The 14,426-nt window shown below is 38.4% G+C and overlaps 1 protein-coding gene across 1 annotated transcript; it reads left to right on the forward strand.

Moving 5' to 3' along the window:
* Nucleotides 1-2,238: 2,238 nt before the first annotated feature.
* Nucleotides 2,239-14,030, forward strand: LUZP4 (leucine zipper protein 4). Its single transcript, XM_078363038.1, has 4 exons — nucleotides 2,239-2,245; nucleotides 2,887-3,021; nucleotides 4,162-4,280; nucleotides 11,593-14,030. Exons 1-4 carry the CDS (start codon nucleotides 2,239-2,241, stop codon nucleotides 12,679-12,681), a joined length of 1,350 nt encoding a protein of 449 aa, XP_078219164.1. The 3' UTR covers nucleotides 12,682-14,030.
* Nucleotides 14,031-14,426: the final 396 nt, after the last annotated feature.

Genomic DNA, 14,426 nt, shown 5'->3' on the forward strand with positions numbered 1-14,426 from the left:
AACAAAAAACAAGAATTTACCAATATAAAAAGTCCTATATTTAATATATTTTTAATATTAATGATTTACTTTAAATTCTATTGAAAGCAAGGATTGTTTCTTGGTATTCCTCCAAGGTACCTTGAACATAATTTAAATTCAATGTTTGGTAGTTGATTTTTCCCCTGCAACTATTTTTTAATTTTTTTTATTATTATTGTACTTTAGGTTCTGGGGTACATGTGCAGATCATGCAGGATTGTTGCATAGGTACACACATGGCAATGTGGTTTGCTGCCTCCATCCCCCCGTCACCTACATCTGGCATTTCTCCCATGTTATTCCTCCCTGACCTCCCCACCCCTCACTGTCCCTACCTTGGCCACCCCTCAATAGACCCCAGTGTGTGATGCTCCCCTTCCTGGGTCCATGTGTTCTCATTGTTCAACACCCGCCTGTTAGTGAGAACATGCGGTGTTTGATTTTCTGTTCTTGTGTCAGTTTGCCGAGAATTATGCTTTCTAGATTCATCCATGTCCCTACAAAGGACACAAACTCTTCATTTTTTATGGCTGCGTACTATTCTGTGATGTATATGTGCCACCTTCTCATTGTCCAGTATATTGTCGCTGGGCATTTGGGTTGGTTCCAGGTCTTTGCTATTGTAAGCAGTGCTGCTGTGAACACACATGTGCATGTGTTTTTTTTTAAATAGAATGATTTATAATCCTTTGGGTATAGACCCAGTAAGGGGATTGCTGGGTCATATGGAATTTCTATTTCTAGGACCTTGAAGAAGCACCACACTGTCTTCCATAATGGTTGAACTAGTTTACACTCCCACCAACAGTGTAAAAGTGTTCCTATTTCTCCACATCCTCTCCAGCATCTGTTGTCTCCAGATTTTTTAACAATCACCATTCTAACTGGTGTGAGGTGGTATCTCAATGTGGTTTTGATTTTTATTTCTCTAATAATTAGTGATTATGAGTGTTTTTTCATGTTTGTTGGCCTCATATATGTCTTCTTTTGAAAAGTGTCTGTTCATATCCTTCACCACTTTTGGATGGGGTTATGTGTTTTTTTCTTGTAAATCTGTTACAGTTCTTTGTAGATTCCAGATATTAGCCCTTTGACAGATGGGTAGATTGCAAAAATTTTTTTCCATTCTGTTGGTTGCCGGTTCACTCTAATGATTGTTTCTTTTGCTGTACAGAAGCTCTGGAGTTTAATTAGGTCCCATTTGTCTATTTTGGCTTTTGTTGCCAATGCTTTTGGTGTTTTAGTCATGAAGTCCTTGCCTATGCCTATGTCCTGAATGGTGTTGCCTAGGTTTTCTTCTAGGGTTTTTATGCTGTTATGTCTTATGTTTAAGTCTTTAATCTATCTGGAGTTAATTCTAGTGTAAGGTGTCAGGAAGGGGTCCAGTTTCTGCTTTCTGCACTTGGCTAGCCAGTTTTCCCAATACCATTTATTAAACAGGGAATCCTTTCCCTATTGCTTGTTTTTGTCAGATTTGTCAAAGATCAGATAGTTGTAGATGTGTGGCATTGCCTCCAGGGCCTCTGTTGTGTTCCATTGGTCTATATCTCTGTTTTGGTACCAGTACTATGCTGTTTTGATTACTGTAGCCTTGTAGTATAGTTTGAAATCAGGTAGCATGATGCCTCTGGCTTTGTTCTTCTTGCTTAGGATTGTCTTGGCTAGGCGGACTCTCTTTTGGTTCCATATGAAGTTTAAGGTGGTTTTTTTCCAATTCTGTGAAGAAGGTCATTGGTAGCTTCATGGAGATAGCGTTGAATCTATAAATTACTTTGGACAGTTTGGCCATTTTCATGATATTGATTCTTCCCAACCATGAGCATGGAATGTTTCTCCATCTGTTTGTGTCCTCTCTTATTTCCTTGAGCAGTGGTTTGCAGTTCTCCTTGAAGAGGTCCTTTACATCCTTTGTTAGTTGTATTCCTAAGTATTTTATTCTCTTTGTAGCAATTGTGAATGGGAGTTTGCTCATGATTTGGCTCTCTGTTAGTCTGTTATTGGTGTATAGAAATGCTTGTGGTTTCTGCTTATTGATTTTGTATACTGAGACTGCTGAAGTTACTTATCAGTTTAAAGAGATTTGGGGCTGAGATGATAGGGTCTTTTAAATATGCAATCATGTCTGCAAATAGAGAAAATTTCACTTCCTCTTTTCCTAATTGAATACCCTTTTTTTTTTCTTGCCTCAAGTTGTATCTGTCCCCCATTCTTTAAATTATGCCATGTAAGTGCTCTCTGCCTGAGTACATAAGTACGTGCCTGACTACAAAGTAAAGTCGGATTGCTTCCTCCTAATACAATAATCTAGGTTCCTCACTTCTGTGGTGTCTCCTACTTCCATCACCACTTTCTTACTTTTGTCACTTCCTTTTTCTTCGTTAGTTTTTGATAAAATGCATGTAACTAATTGTCTATCACACTTAATCAGATAGACATTTAATGGTCTATCGCTTTACATTTAATTGCTGATTTGCATTTACTTAGCTGTGAGCTGTGCTATAATGACTCTATTGCTCTGTATTTCTATGACACTGAAATAACATTTAGTAAAATCATTTATTTAGATGATCTTCGCCACCTCCCACCCAGCTATTGCAATGTGGAAGTATTTTGCTTTTGCATAAATGAAGTTACCATAAATCCAACAGGAATTTTTCTTTCTTGTTCCAGCAAACCCTAAGATGTCTGTATTGTTTGACCTTTATTATAATTTAACAAATTCATTATTATTATGTTATCTTCTTTTAGGGTTATCAGTTTTTTGGTATTCTGAAATATGATGAGATAGGATATAGATTATTCATGTGAGACGTTGTAATTTGTTTTTTGCCATTTTATTCCTTTTTTATGTATTTTCTAATACAGATGACATTATACTCTATAAAAAGTTAGAAAAGATAAATGCTGAAATAGAAAAAAGGAATACAAGACAGATTCATAGTAAAAAGGATTTGCCTTCAAGACAACAATCAAATGGTCATGGACATCGCCATCAGAGAGGTAAATATGTTAAAAATGGTCACACATGGTAAAAAGAGTCTGAAATATTTGTGAATAACTAGGTAAGCAAAATCAAGAATTCACATTGTTCTAAAGTTACATTATGTTGCTTGTTTTATTTTTTCTAGGCATGGACCCATACAGGGTTGGTAAGAATTTATGCCATGTCATATGAATAAAAATTTATTTTAATGTATATAAGTTACTTCCCTAATGGAGAATGGGATAAGAAAATTAGCCATACGAGCTGAGAGATATTTTGTACTTGTTTACAAACCTCGGTTGGTTGGTCCAGTTCTACTTTTAGGAGGCAATACAGGAGGGTTAAGAGCATAGTCAATAATCTGAACACTATGGCATCCACATTTTGAAAATACAAATGTTGTAGGACAACAAGAGTAGGGTAGAACATGACAGATGTTCTCTGTATTCCTAACCTCATTGGTAAGTGCAGTATGTATTTTTTTAAATGAATGTGCTACAGATTGCCATAATACAAGGAGTCTTTTGAACAATTAAAGGTCTTCATAGTCTAGTCAATAGATTGAAACCATTTTGACATTGTGATTACTCTAAGCCCCTGATGGTTGCCTATGCAGCTTCATTTAAGTTCTTGTGTAAATCTTCAGTGGCTCATCATGTTCTGAAAAGAGAAGCGATGGTACTTATAATAAGGGCAGAGCAGCCAAGAAGGGTAACATGGCCCATTCTTATGTGCCTAAACAGTCATTGCAAAATTGATCTTCTTCGTGAGCCTTTTGGAGATCTATATTATTTGATGGTTTCTTAAACTGCCTTTATGCCCAAACAAAGCAGACACTTTCTCTCTATCTCTCCTTTTTCTATTGGAGTATTCTTTCAATTAATTTCAGATAGTATGTCCCAACTTTGGTGGCATATAAAACCAAAATTGAGATATATGTACTGAGACTATCCTATTAAGGTGTGCAAATTGAAATAGTATGGCAAAGACTTCTAGAATTCAGTGAGATTACCAGATTATATCAAAGTAATGAAAAATCAAAAGTTTTGCAAAACCCAGTGCATAGCTTTTAAAAAAAAATGAGATCAGAGATAATACTTCTGAAAGATGCATTGAATTTACTACTTGAAAATACAGAAAATGCTTATTGTTCAAAGGCTACTCAAGATTCAGAAGCAACTTTGAGGAAGGAAATCATGATAAAAAACCATCTCAAGAACCTTCTGGATTGAAGTCTGGACAACACCCTTTAAATAGGAAGCCTTTATTTGAGCAGGTAAACAAAAAACAAGAATTTACCAATATAAAAAGTCCTATATTTAATATATTTTTAATATTAATGATTTACTTTAAATTCTATTGAAAGCAAGGATTGTTTCTTGGTATTCCTCCAAGGTACCTTGAACATAATTTAAATTCAATGTTTGGTAGTTGATTTTTCCCCTGCAACTATTTTTTAATTTTTTTTATTATTATTGTACTTTAGGTTCTGGGGTACATGTGCAGATCATGCAGGATTGTTGCATAGGTACACACATGGCAATGTGGTTTGCTGCCTCCATCCCCCCGTCACCTACATCTGGCATTTCTCCCATGTTATTCCTCCCTGACCTCCCCACCCCTCACTGTCCCTACCTTGGCCACCCCTCAATAGACCCCAGTGTGTGATGCTCCCCTTCCTGGGTCCATGTGTTCTCATTGTTCAACACCCGCCTGTTAGTGAGAACATGCGGTGTTTGATTTTCTGTTCTTGTGTCAGTTTGCCGAGAATTATGCTTTCTAGATTCATCCATGTCCCTACAAAGGACACAAACTCTTCATTTTTTATGGCTGCGTACTATTCTGTGATGTATATGTGCCACCTTCTCATTGTCCAGTATATTGTCGCTGGGCATTTGGGTTGGTTCCAGGTCTTTGCTATTGTAAGCAGTGCTGCTGTGAACACACATGTGCATGTGTTTTTTTTTAAATAGAATGATTTATAATCCTTTGGGTATAGACCCAGTAAGGGGATTGCTGGGTCATATGGAATTTCTATTTCTAGGACCTTGAAGAAGCACCACACTGTCTTCCATAATGGTTGAACTAGTTTACACTCCCACCAACAGTGTAAAAGTGTTCCTATTTCTCCACATCCTCTCCAGCATCTGTTGTCTCCAGATTTTTTAACAATCACCATTCTAACTGGTGTGAGGTGGTATCTCAATGTGGTTTTGATTTTTATTTCTCTAATAATTAGTGATTATGAGTGTTTTTTCATGTTTGTTGGCCTCATATATGTCTTCTTTTGAAAAGTGTCTGTTCATATCCTTCACCACTTTTGGATGGGGTTATGTGTTTTTTTCTTGTAAATCTGTTACAGTTCTTTGTAGATTCCAGATATTAGCCCTTTGACAGATGGGTAGATTGCAAAAATTTTTTTCCATTCTGTTGGTTGCCGGTTCACTCTAATGATTGTTTCTTTTGCTGTACAGAAGCTCTGGAGTTTAATTAGGTCCCATTTGTCTATTTTGGCTTTTGTTGCCAATGCTTTTGGTGTTTTAGTCATGAAGTCCTTGCCTATGCCTATGTCCTGAATGGTGTTGCCTAGGTTTTCTTCTAGGGTTTTTATGCTGTTATGTCTTATGTTTAAGTCTTTAATCTATCTGGAGTTAATTCTAGTGTAAGGTGTCAGGAAGGGGTCCAGTTTCTGCTTTCTGCACTTGGCTAGCCAGTTTTCCCAATACCATTTATTAAACAGGGAATCCTTTCCCTATTGCTTGTTTTTGTCAGATTTGTCAAAGATCAGATAGTTGTAGATGTGTGGCATTGCCTCCAGGGCCTCTGTTGTGTTCCATTGGTCTATATCTCTGTTTTGGTACCAGTACTATGCTGTTTTGATTACTGTAGCCTTGTAGTATAGTTTGAAATCAGGTAGCATGATGCCTCTGGCTTTGTTCTTCTTGCTTAGGATTGTCTTGGCTAGGCGGACTCTCTTTTGGTTCCATATGAAGTTTAAGGTGGTTTTTTTCCAATTCTGTGAAGAAGGTCATTGGTAGCTTCATGGAGATAGCGTTGAATCTATAAATTACTTTGGACAGTTTGGCCATTTTCATGATATTGATTCTTCCCAACCATGAGCATGGAATGTTTCTCCATCTGTTTGTGTCCTCTCTTATTTCCTTGAGCAGTGGTTTGCAGTTCTCCTTGAAGAGGTCCTTTACATCCTTTGTTAGTTGTATTCCTAAGTATTTTATTCTCTTTGTAGCAATTGTGAATGGGAGTTTGCTCATGATTTGGCTCTCTGTTAGTCTGTTATTGGTGTATAGAAATGCTTGTGGTTTCTGCTTATTGATTTTGTATACTGAGACTGCTGAAGTTACTTATCAGTTTAAAGAGATTTGGGGCTGAGATGATAGGGTCTTTTAAATATGCAATCATGTCTGCAAATAGAGAAAATTTCACTTCCTCTTTTCCTAATTGAATACCCTTTTTTTTTTCTTGCCTAATTGCTCTGGCTAGAACTTCTGATAATATATTGAATAGGCGGTGAGAGAGGGCATCCTTGTCTAGTGCCAGATTTCAAAGGGAATGCTTCCAGTTTTTGCCCATTCAGTATGATATTGGCTGTAGGTTTGTGGCAAATAGCTTTTATTGTTTTGAGATATGTTCCTTTGATACCTACTTTATTGAGAGTTTTTAGCATAAAGGACTGTTGAATTTTGTCAAAGGCTGTCTCTGCATCTATTGAGATAATCATGTGGTTTTTGTCTTTGGTTCTGTTTATGTGGTAGATTACAGTTATAGACTTGGGTATTTTGAACCAGCCTTGCATCCCTGGAATGAAGCCTACTTGATAGTGATGAAGAAGCTTTTTGATGTGCTGTTGCAATCGGTTTGCCAGTATTTTATTGAAGATTTTGGCATCTATGTTCATCATGGATATTGGCCTGAAGTTTTCTTTTCTTGTTGAGTCTCTGCAGGGTTTTGGTATCAGGATGATGTTGGTCTCATAAAATGATTTGGGAAGGATTCCCTCTTTTTGGATTATTTAGAATAGTTTCAGAAGGAATGGTTCCAGCTCCTCTTTGTGTGTCTGGTAGAATTCAGCTGTGAACCCATCTGGACCTGGGCTTTTTTGTGTGTGGTAGGCTCTTAATTGCTGCCTCAACTTCAGCCCTTGTTATTGGTCTATTCAAGGTTTCAACTTCTTCCTGGTTTAGGCTTGGGAGGGTGCAAGCATCCAGGAATTTATCCATTTCTTCCAGGTTTACTAGTTTATGTGCATAGAGTTGTTTGCAGTAATCTCTGATGGTAGTTTGTATTTCTGTGGAATCAGTGGTGATATCCCCTTTATCATTTTTTATTGCATCTATTTGATTCTTCTCCCTTTTCACTTTTATTAATCTGGCTAGCAGTCTGTCTATTTTGTTGATCTTTTCGAAAAACCAGCTCCTGGATTTATTGATTTTTTTTTTTGAGTTGGAGTTTCGCTCTTGTTACCCAGGCTGGAGTGCAATGGCGCGATCTTGGCTCACCGCAACCTCTGCCTCCTGGGTTCAGGCAATTCTCCTGCCTCAGCCTCCTGAGTAGCTGGGATTACAGGCATGTGCCACCCTGCCCAGCTGATTTTTTGTATTTTTAGTAGAGACAGGGTTTCACCATGTTGACCAGGATGGTCTCGATCTCTTGACCTCGTGATCTACCCGCCTCGGCCTCGCAAAGTGCTGGGATTACAGGTGTGAGCCACCACGCCTGGCCCTGTTCATTTCTTTTCACTCTTTTTTTTCTCTATTCTTGCCTTCCCATTTTATTTCATTGAGTTGATGTTCAATCTCTGACATCCTTTCTTCTGCTTGGTCAATTCAGCTATTGAAACTTGTGTATGCTTCACGAAGTTCTCATGCTGTGTTTTTCAGCTCCATCAATTCGTTTATATTTTTCTCTAAGCTGTTTATTTTAGCCTTTTTTCTAGGTTCTAAGTTTCTTTGCATTGGGTTAGCACATGTTCTTTTAGCTCAGAGAAGTTTGTTATTACCCACCTTCTGAAGCCTGTTTCTGTCAATTCATCAGTTTCATTCTCCATCCATCTTTGATCCCTAGTTGATAAGGAGTTGTGATCCTTTGGAGGAGGAGAGGCATTCTGGTTTTTGGTGTTTTCATCCTTTTTGTGCTGGTTTCTTCCCATCTTAATGGCTTTATCTACCTGTGGTCTTTGTAGTTGGTGACTTTTGGATGGGGTCTCTGCTTGTTGATGATTAAGTTATTTCTTTCTGTTTCTTAGTTTTCCTTCTAATAGGCCCCTCTGCTGCAGGACTACTGGGGGTCCTCTCCAGACCCTGCTTGCCTGGGGATCACCTGTGGGGGCTGCAGAACAGTATGGGTTGCTGCCGGTTTCGTTTTCTGTTATCTTCATCCCAGAAGGGTACCTGTCAGATGACGGCCTGAGCTCTCCTTTATGAGGTGTCTCTTTGGGTATATCGGGGTCTGGGAGCTGCTTGAGGAGACAGTCTGTCCCTTATAGGTGCTCAGGTGCTGTGCTGGGAGCTCCATTGTTTCATGCAGAGCTTCTGGGCAGGTACTATTAAGTCTGCTGCAGCAGAACTATAACTGCCTCTTTTCCCAGGTGTCCTGTCCTAGGAAGGTCAGCTTTATTTATAAGTTCCTGTCATGCTGCTGCCTTTTTTCATAGATGCTCTGCCCTGCACAGAGTAGTCTAGTCACAGTCTGCCAGCAGAGGTTATTGGTTATTGTCATTCATCCTATGTAATCATTTTTATTTGTCCTCATATAGAGGCTTTGAGCTTAAGTTATAATACATAAACAGTTTCACTATCTTTGTGAATGAACTGCAAAAGCCAGAAGTCAGATTATATCAGATACAAAATATACTCTTGGAAGCAACAGGTAGCACAGACTATTACAAATCCATTTCCTCTAAACACATATAGGTGAGCCAGTCACTAGACAGGAATTTGAGAGGTGCTCAGATCTAGATTCATAAGCTAACATTGATGGTAATGGTTCAGCCTGGCTTATGAACCGATTCTTCTTAAGGTGTTATGTGGTCATTTGGCAAAAATGGTGGTTCTGGGAGCTTAAATCATTTTTGCCAAATTATGTAAATGCAAATGTTTATTTATTTGCTTGTTCATTTATTAATTTTGGAGAAAAATATGTTGCATTTTCAAATATTTAAAGGATTATTTTAAATTGTGCAAATGATGATTCATTGCCTAGGCTATGCATGCACTATAATACCAGAACGGCCAGCTTCAAATAGTCTGTATGATGGTGGAAGAGAAAGATAAGAAAGAAATGTAATGCCAGACAGGATGCAGTATGTGCATGATATTGCACAAGTTATATACTATGGCAATGTAGTAATTCATTCTGATTTGGGTACTTGAGAAATTTTGATGGAAGAGATGGCATATGATCTATGCCTTGTAGGATGAGGAGTTTTTTGATAAAGTTTGGAAAGAAGAACATGAGGTTCCTTCTGAGACAGTCTAAGATGCATAAATAAACTGAGAATAAATATTAAACAGTATTTTCAAATTGCAAGTATTCTTGTCCTTTTGTTTGGTTTTGTTGTTGAGACAGGGTCTCATTCTGTTGCCTAAGCTGGAATGCAGTGGTGTGATCATGGCTCACTTTCCCTTCTACCTCTTGGGGTCAAGCAATCCTCCCACTTCAGCCTCCCAAGTAGCTTGGACTGCAGGCACATGCCACCATGCCCTCCTAATTTTTTATTTTCTGTAGTGCCACCATGCCCTGCTAAATTTTTTTTTCTTTTCTGGGCAACAGGAGGTCTCACTATGTTGCCCAGGCTGGGAAAGCACCCTTCTATTATTTATATTTTTGAAACTTTTGAGACTATCATAGCCGAACTCACTAGAAAGAAAAAATACCCTGCAATGAAGAAAAGTATTAAAATTTAAGCTAATTATCTTACCAATAAACTGAATAAATAGTTTTCAATAATACTTTATAATTATAATAAGTTATTTAGTACTTAGCAAGATTTAGTCTTATTATCAGTGAAACAGCTGTATTTATTCAACGTATGTATTCAACACAACCTTTTGATAGAAGGTTTCACTTGTTTATAAGGAAAGAAAACTAATGTGCATTTTGTTTTTTAAAGGTAGGAAATATATAGTACACAAGTTGATGAAAACATTTCTTATATAAACATTCATAAAAGGGACTGCAAGTTCCTTTGGAAAGGTACTTGGATACATATGGGTCTTTAGAAGATGGAACTCAATTCTATCTTTCCTACTGACCCACCGTGTTCCCAACACGTCACTTAGAAAAGACAAAAGATACATGTGCATTTCACCCAATCTCCTTATTTAGGTTTTTCACTACAAAAGCTGGAAACCTATAGCTTTATGTTTTAGCAAAACAACTATTTTTTCACATTTTTTATTTTAAATGAAGTTTTCTATCCATAATAGTTTTGTGCTGGTACCTCCTCTGCTGTTTAGCAGTTGCTTCCAACTTCTGGTAGTGTTAAACTAGAAAGTCATAATGCCAAATCTAGGGCATGTTGTGTTTGTCAGGCAACATTTACTAGTACAAAGCTTGATTTCTCAGCATGATCCATATGACTCTATCAACTTACATTTATGCAGCATCGGAGTTTCATCAAAGGTTTCATTATTTCCATTTGGCTGATTCATTCCACTGCCTTGTTGGCTTAAAAATTGGGGAACAAAAAGCTGGGTGCGATGGCTCACGCCTGTAATCCCAGCATTTTGGGAGGCCGAGGCGGGCAGATCATGAGGTCAAGAGATCGAGACCATCCTGGCCAACATGGTGAAACCCTATCTCTACTAAAATACAAAAATTAGCTGGGCATGGTGGCATGCGCCTGTAGCCACAGCTACTCGGGAGGCTGAGGCAGGAGAATTGCTTGAACCTGGGAGGCAGAGGTTGCAGTGAGCAGAGGTCGCGCCTGGTGACAGAGTGAGACTCTGTCTCAAAAAAGAAAAAATTGGAAAAAAAAAGTAGAAAGGCTGTATTATTACAGGCTAATTTACTTGAATAGTATTAAGCCAACCTTCTGCTTCCTTTACAGCTTCCTTTCCCCTCACTTACTTCATCTTTCTCTCTAGAATTAAGTATTAATTTATAATGAAAAGATAGTTTCTTTTTAATGATCATTGAGTAGGCAAAGAGTAAACAATATGATTTCGAACACTTTCCTTTTGATCTTAAGGACTTATACTACAAAATAGTCTATCTTTCCTCAACTAAAAAGTCACAGAATCTGTTATTTCTTTAGTAAAACATACATCCAGAAATTGGTAGGTAGAACATGACCTTAGAGTACAGTCAAACTCATAAAATAACTAATTTTCCTTATTTTTTATTTTATTAAAGTTTTAGTTGCATAGCATTTTTGTGCCAGTGACATGATACAATGGAGCTATTCTGTAAGCTAATTCTAAAAATTGGTTGATAAATAAAAGTAGGCATAGTGGAATTCTAAAAGGAACAGTTGCCCATAAAAATGGTCTTGAGAATATATTATTATGACTAAATCAAATCATGGAGTGTATATTTAATTTGTTTTGCATAATTGGGGTTCTTTTCAGGAGAAGTGCAATGACAATTATAAGGCCCATGCAGAGAAGAATCAAGACCAATCAGAGGGGAACCAGCATCAATCAGAAGGAAATCTGGACAAATCAGAAGGATCTCAGGGCCAACAAGAAGAAAATCATCATTCTGAGCAATCCCGAAACCACTTAAAGAGATCTCATTGTCGGTCAGAGAAATCTCAAGGGCAACTAAAGAGATCTCATAGCCAATCTGAGAGATCTCATGGCCAATCTAAGAGATCTCGTGGTCATTCAGAGAGATCTCATGGCCAATCAGAGCGATCTCATGGTCACTCAGAGAGATCTCATGGGCAACTAAAGAGATCTCATGGCAAATCTAAGAGATCTCGTGGTCACACAGACAGATCTCATAGCCACTCAGAGAGATCTCATGGCCAATTAGAGAGATCTCATGGTCACTCAGAGAGATCTCATGGCCAATCAGAGCGATCTCATGGTCACTCAGAGAGATCTCGTGGTCACTCAAAGAGAGCTAATAGCCACTCTGAGAGATCTTATGGTCACTCACAGAGATCTCATGGCCACTCAGAGAGATCTCATGGCCAATCAGAGAGATCTAATGGTCACTCAAAGAGATATCATAGCCACTCAGAGAAATCTTGTGACCAATCAGAGAGATCTCATAGCCACTCAGAGAGATCTCATGGGCAACTAAAGAGATCTCATAGCCATTCAGAGAGATCTCATGGGCACCTAAAGAGATCTCATGGCCAATCTAAGAGATCTCATGGTCAAACAGACAGATCTCATAGCCACTCAGAGAGATCTCATGGGCAACTAAAGAGATCTCATGGCCAATCTAAGAGATCTCATGGTCAAACAGACAGATCTCATAGCCACTCAGAGAGATCTCATGGCCAATCAGAGAGATCTCATGGTCACTCAAAGAGATATAGCCACTCAGAAAGATCTGATGGCCAATCAGAGAAATCTCATGGTCACTCAGAGAGATCCCATAGCCACTCAGAGAGATCCCATGGTCTCTCAGAGAGATCTCATGGTCACTCAGAAAGATCTTGTAGCCACTCAGAGAGATCTCATAGCCACTCAGAGATCTCATAGTCACTCAGAGAGATCTCATTGCCACCCAGAGAAATTTCATGGTCACCCAGATCTCATGGCCACTCAGGGAGATCTCATGGCTAATCAGAAAGATATCAGAGATACTCACCAGGTAAATATACAATGACTTCTTAATCATCAGAACAATGTGTCAAATAATGTGGAAATAGAAAAGCATATATCTATATTTTAATGGTTAAATATGTATTTGTTGGCCGGGCGTGGTGGCTCAAGCCTGTAATCCCAGCACTTTGGGAGGCCGAGGCAGGTGGATCACGAGGTCAAGAGATCGAGACCATCCTCGTCAACATAGTGAAACCCTGCCTCTACTAAAAATACAAAAACCTGGGGAGAAATGCCAAATGTGGGTGAAGGGCAGAAAGGAAGCAAAACACACTGCCATGTGTATACCCACGCAACTGTCTTGCATGCTCTGCTCATGTACCCCAAAACCTAAAATGCAATAAAAAATTAAAAAAATAAAAAAATTAAAAATAAAAATAATAAAAAAATAAAAATAATAAAAATTAAAAAAATTAGCTGGGCATGGTGGCGCGTGCCTGTAATTCCAGCTACTCAGGAGGCTGAGGCAGGAGAATTGCCTGAACCCGGGAGGCGGAGGTTGCAGTGAGCTGAGATCACGCCATTGCACTCCAGCCTGGGTAACAAGAGCGAAACTCCGTCTCAAAAAAAAAAAAATGTATTTGTTGAAACAGACATATTTTGGGACAAAGACATTATTAGAATGGAGGTAATATATACATGCTGTCAATGTTCTTTCAACTCGATGTCCTCTAAACTATCATCCAGTTACCCAAGATGTTCCATTAAGTTGTTCATGTAGGTCTGCTTTCCCTGGAAGAGCGCTATGTACTCATCCTTTCCTATTGGGCCTTCCCTACAATCAGAACATACTGACTCAGTGTCCTGTCCTTCTTGGACATTCCAACCTGGTAGGCAAGCTAATCTAACAACTAACTGCCAAATTGATAATATATAATCTATGATAATGAATATATATGTTTTCCACTTCTATCTCCTGCCTAATCAGTCCTCAAAGAGTCCATAGCAAACAAATGATAGATGTATCTTTGGGCAGCTGACCTTTCTGCTTTCCTCAATCAGACCATAGGAGAGGATACATTCTATGCATAGATGTATTGCTAACCTTCTGAATATATTTTGAACACATTTATATATTCATTGTTGCCTTATAAAACTGCTAGAGTAGGTCTGTCTACCCTAGCAAAAGAAGCAGAAACTTAAATGTACTGTGAGTTGAGTTTTTAAAACCAAAAGATATGTTTATTGCAATTTGTTTGGTTATTCAATAAAAGTTTTAGTTTGAATTTCTCAGTGATTGCCTTGTTTATATTGACTATGAATATCTAGTCAAGTATTTTAGGTTCATATTAACTGCTGCACAAAATTACTTACTTCAGCTAAAAAAAAAATTATTTCCGGCCATGCTCAGTGGCTCATGCCTATAATCCCAGCATTTTGGGAGGCAGAGACATGCAGATCACTTGAGGTCAGAAGTTCAAAACTAGCCTAGCCAACATGGTGAAACCCTGTCTCTACTAAAAATGCAAAAGTTAGTCAGGTATGGTGGTGAGCACCTGTAATCCCAGCTACTCAGGAGGCTGAGGCAGGAGAATTGCTTGAACCCGGAAGGCACAGGCTGCAATGAGTGGAGGTTATGCCACTGCACTCTAGACTGGGTAACAGAGCAAGACTCCATCTCT

The sequence above is a fragment of the Callithrix jacchus genome, chromosome X (genome assembly GCF_049354715.1).
Source record: "Callithrix jacchus isolate 240 chromosome X, calJac240_pri, whole genome shotgun sequence".
In the NCBI taxonomy this organism is placed as follows: domain Eukaryota; kingdom Metazoa; phylum Chordata; class Mammalia; order Primates; family Cebidae; genus Callithrix; species Callithrix jacchus.

Bases quoted from the DNA above. Each gene is read 5' to 3' on its own strand.
- LUZP4 (XM_078363038.1), top strand. The intron at 3,022-4,161 runs GTAAATATGTTA...TATTGTTCAAAG, and splicing joins TGGACATCGCCATCAGAGAG to GCTACTCAAGATTCAGAAGC. The intron at 4,281-11,592 runs GTAAACAAAAAA...GGTTCTTTTCAG, and splicing joins GGAAGCCTTTATTTGAGCAG to GAGAAGTGCAATGACAATTA.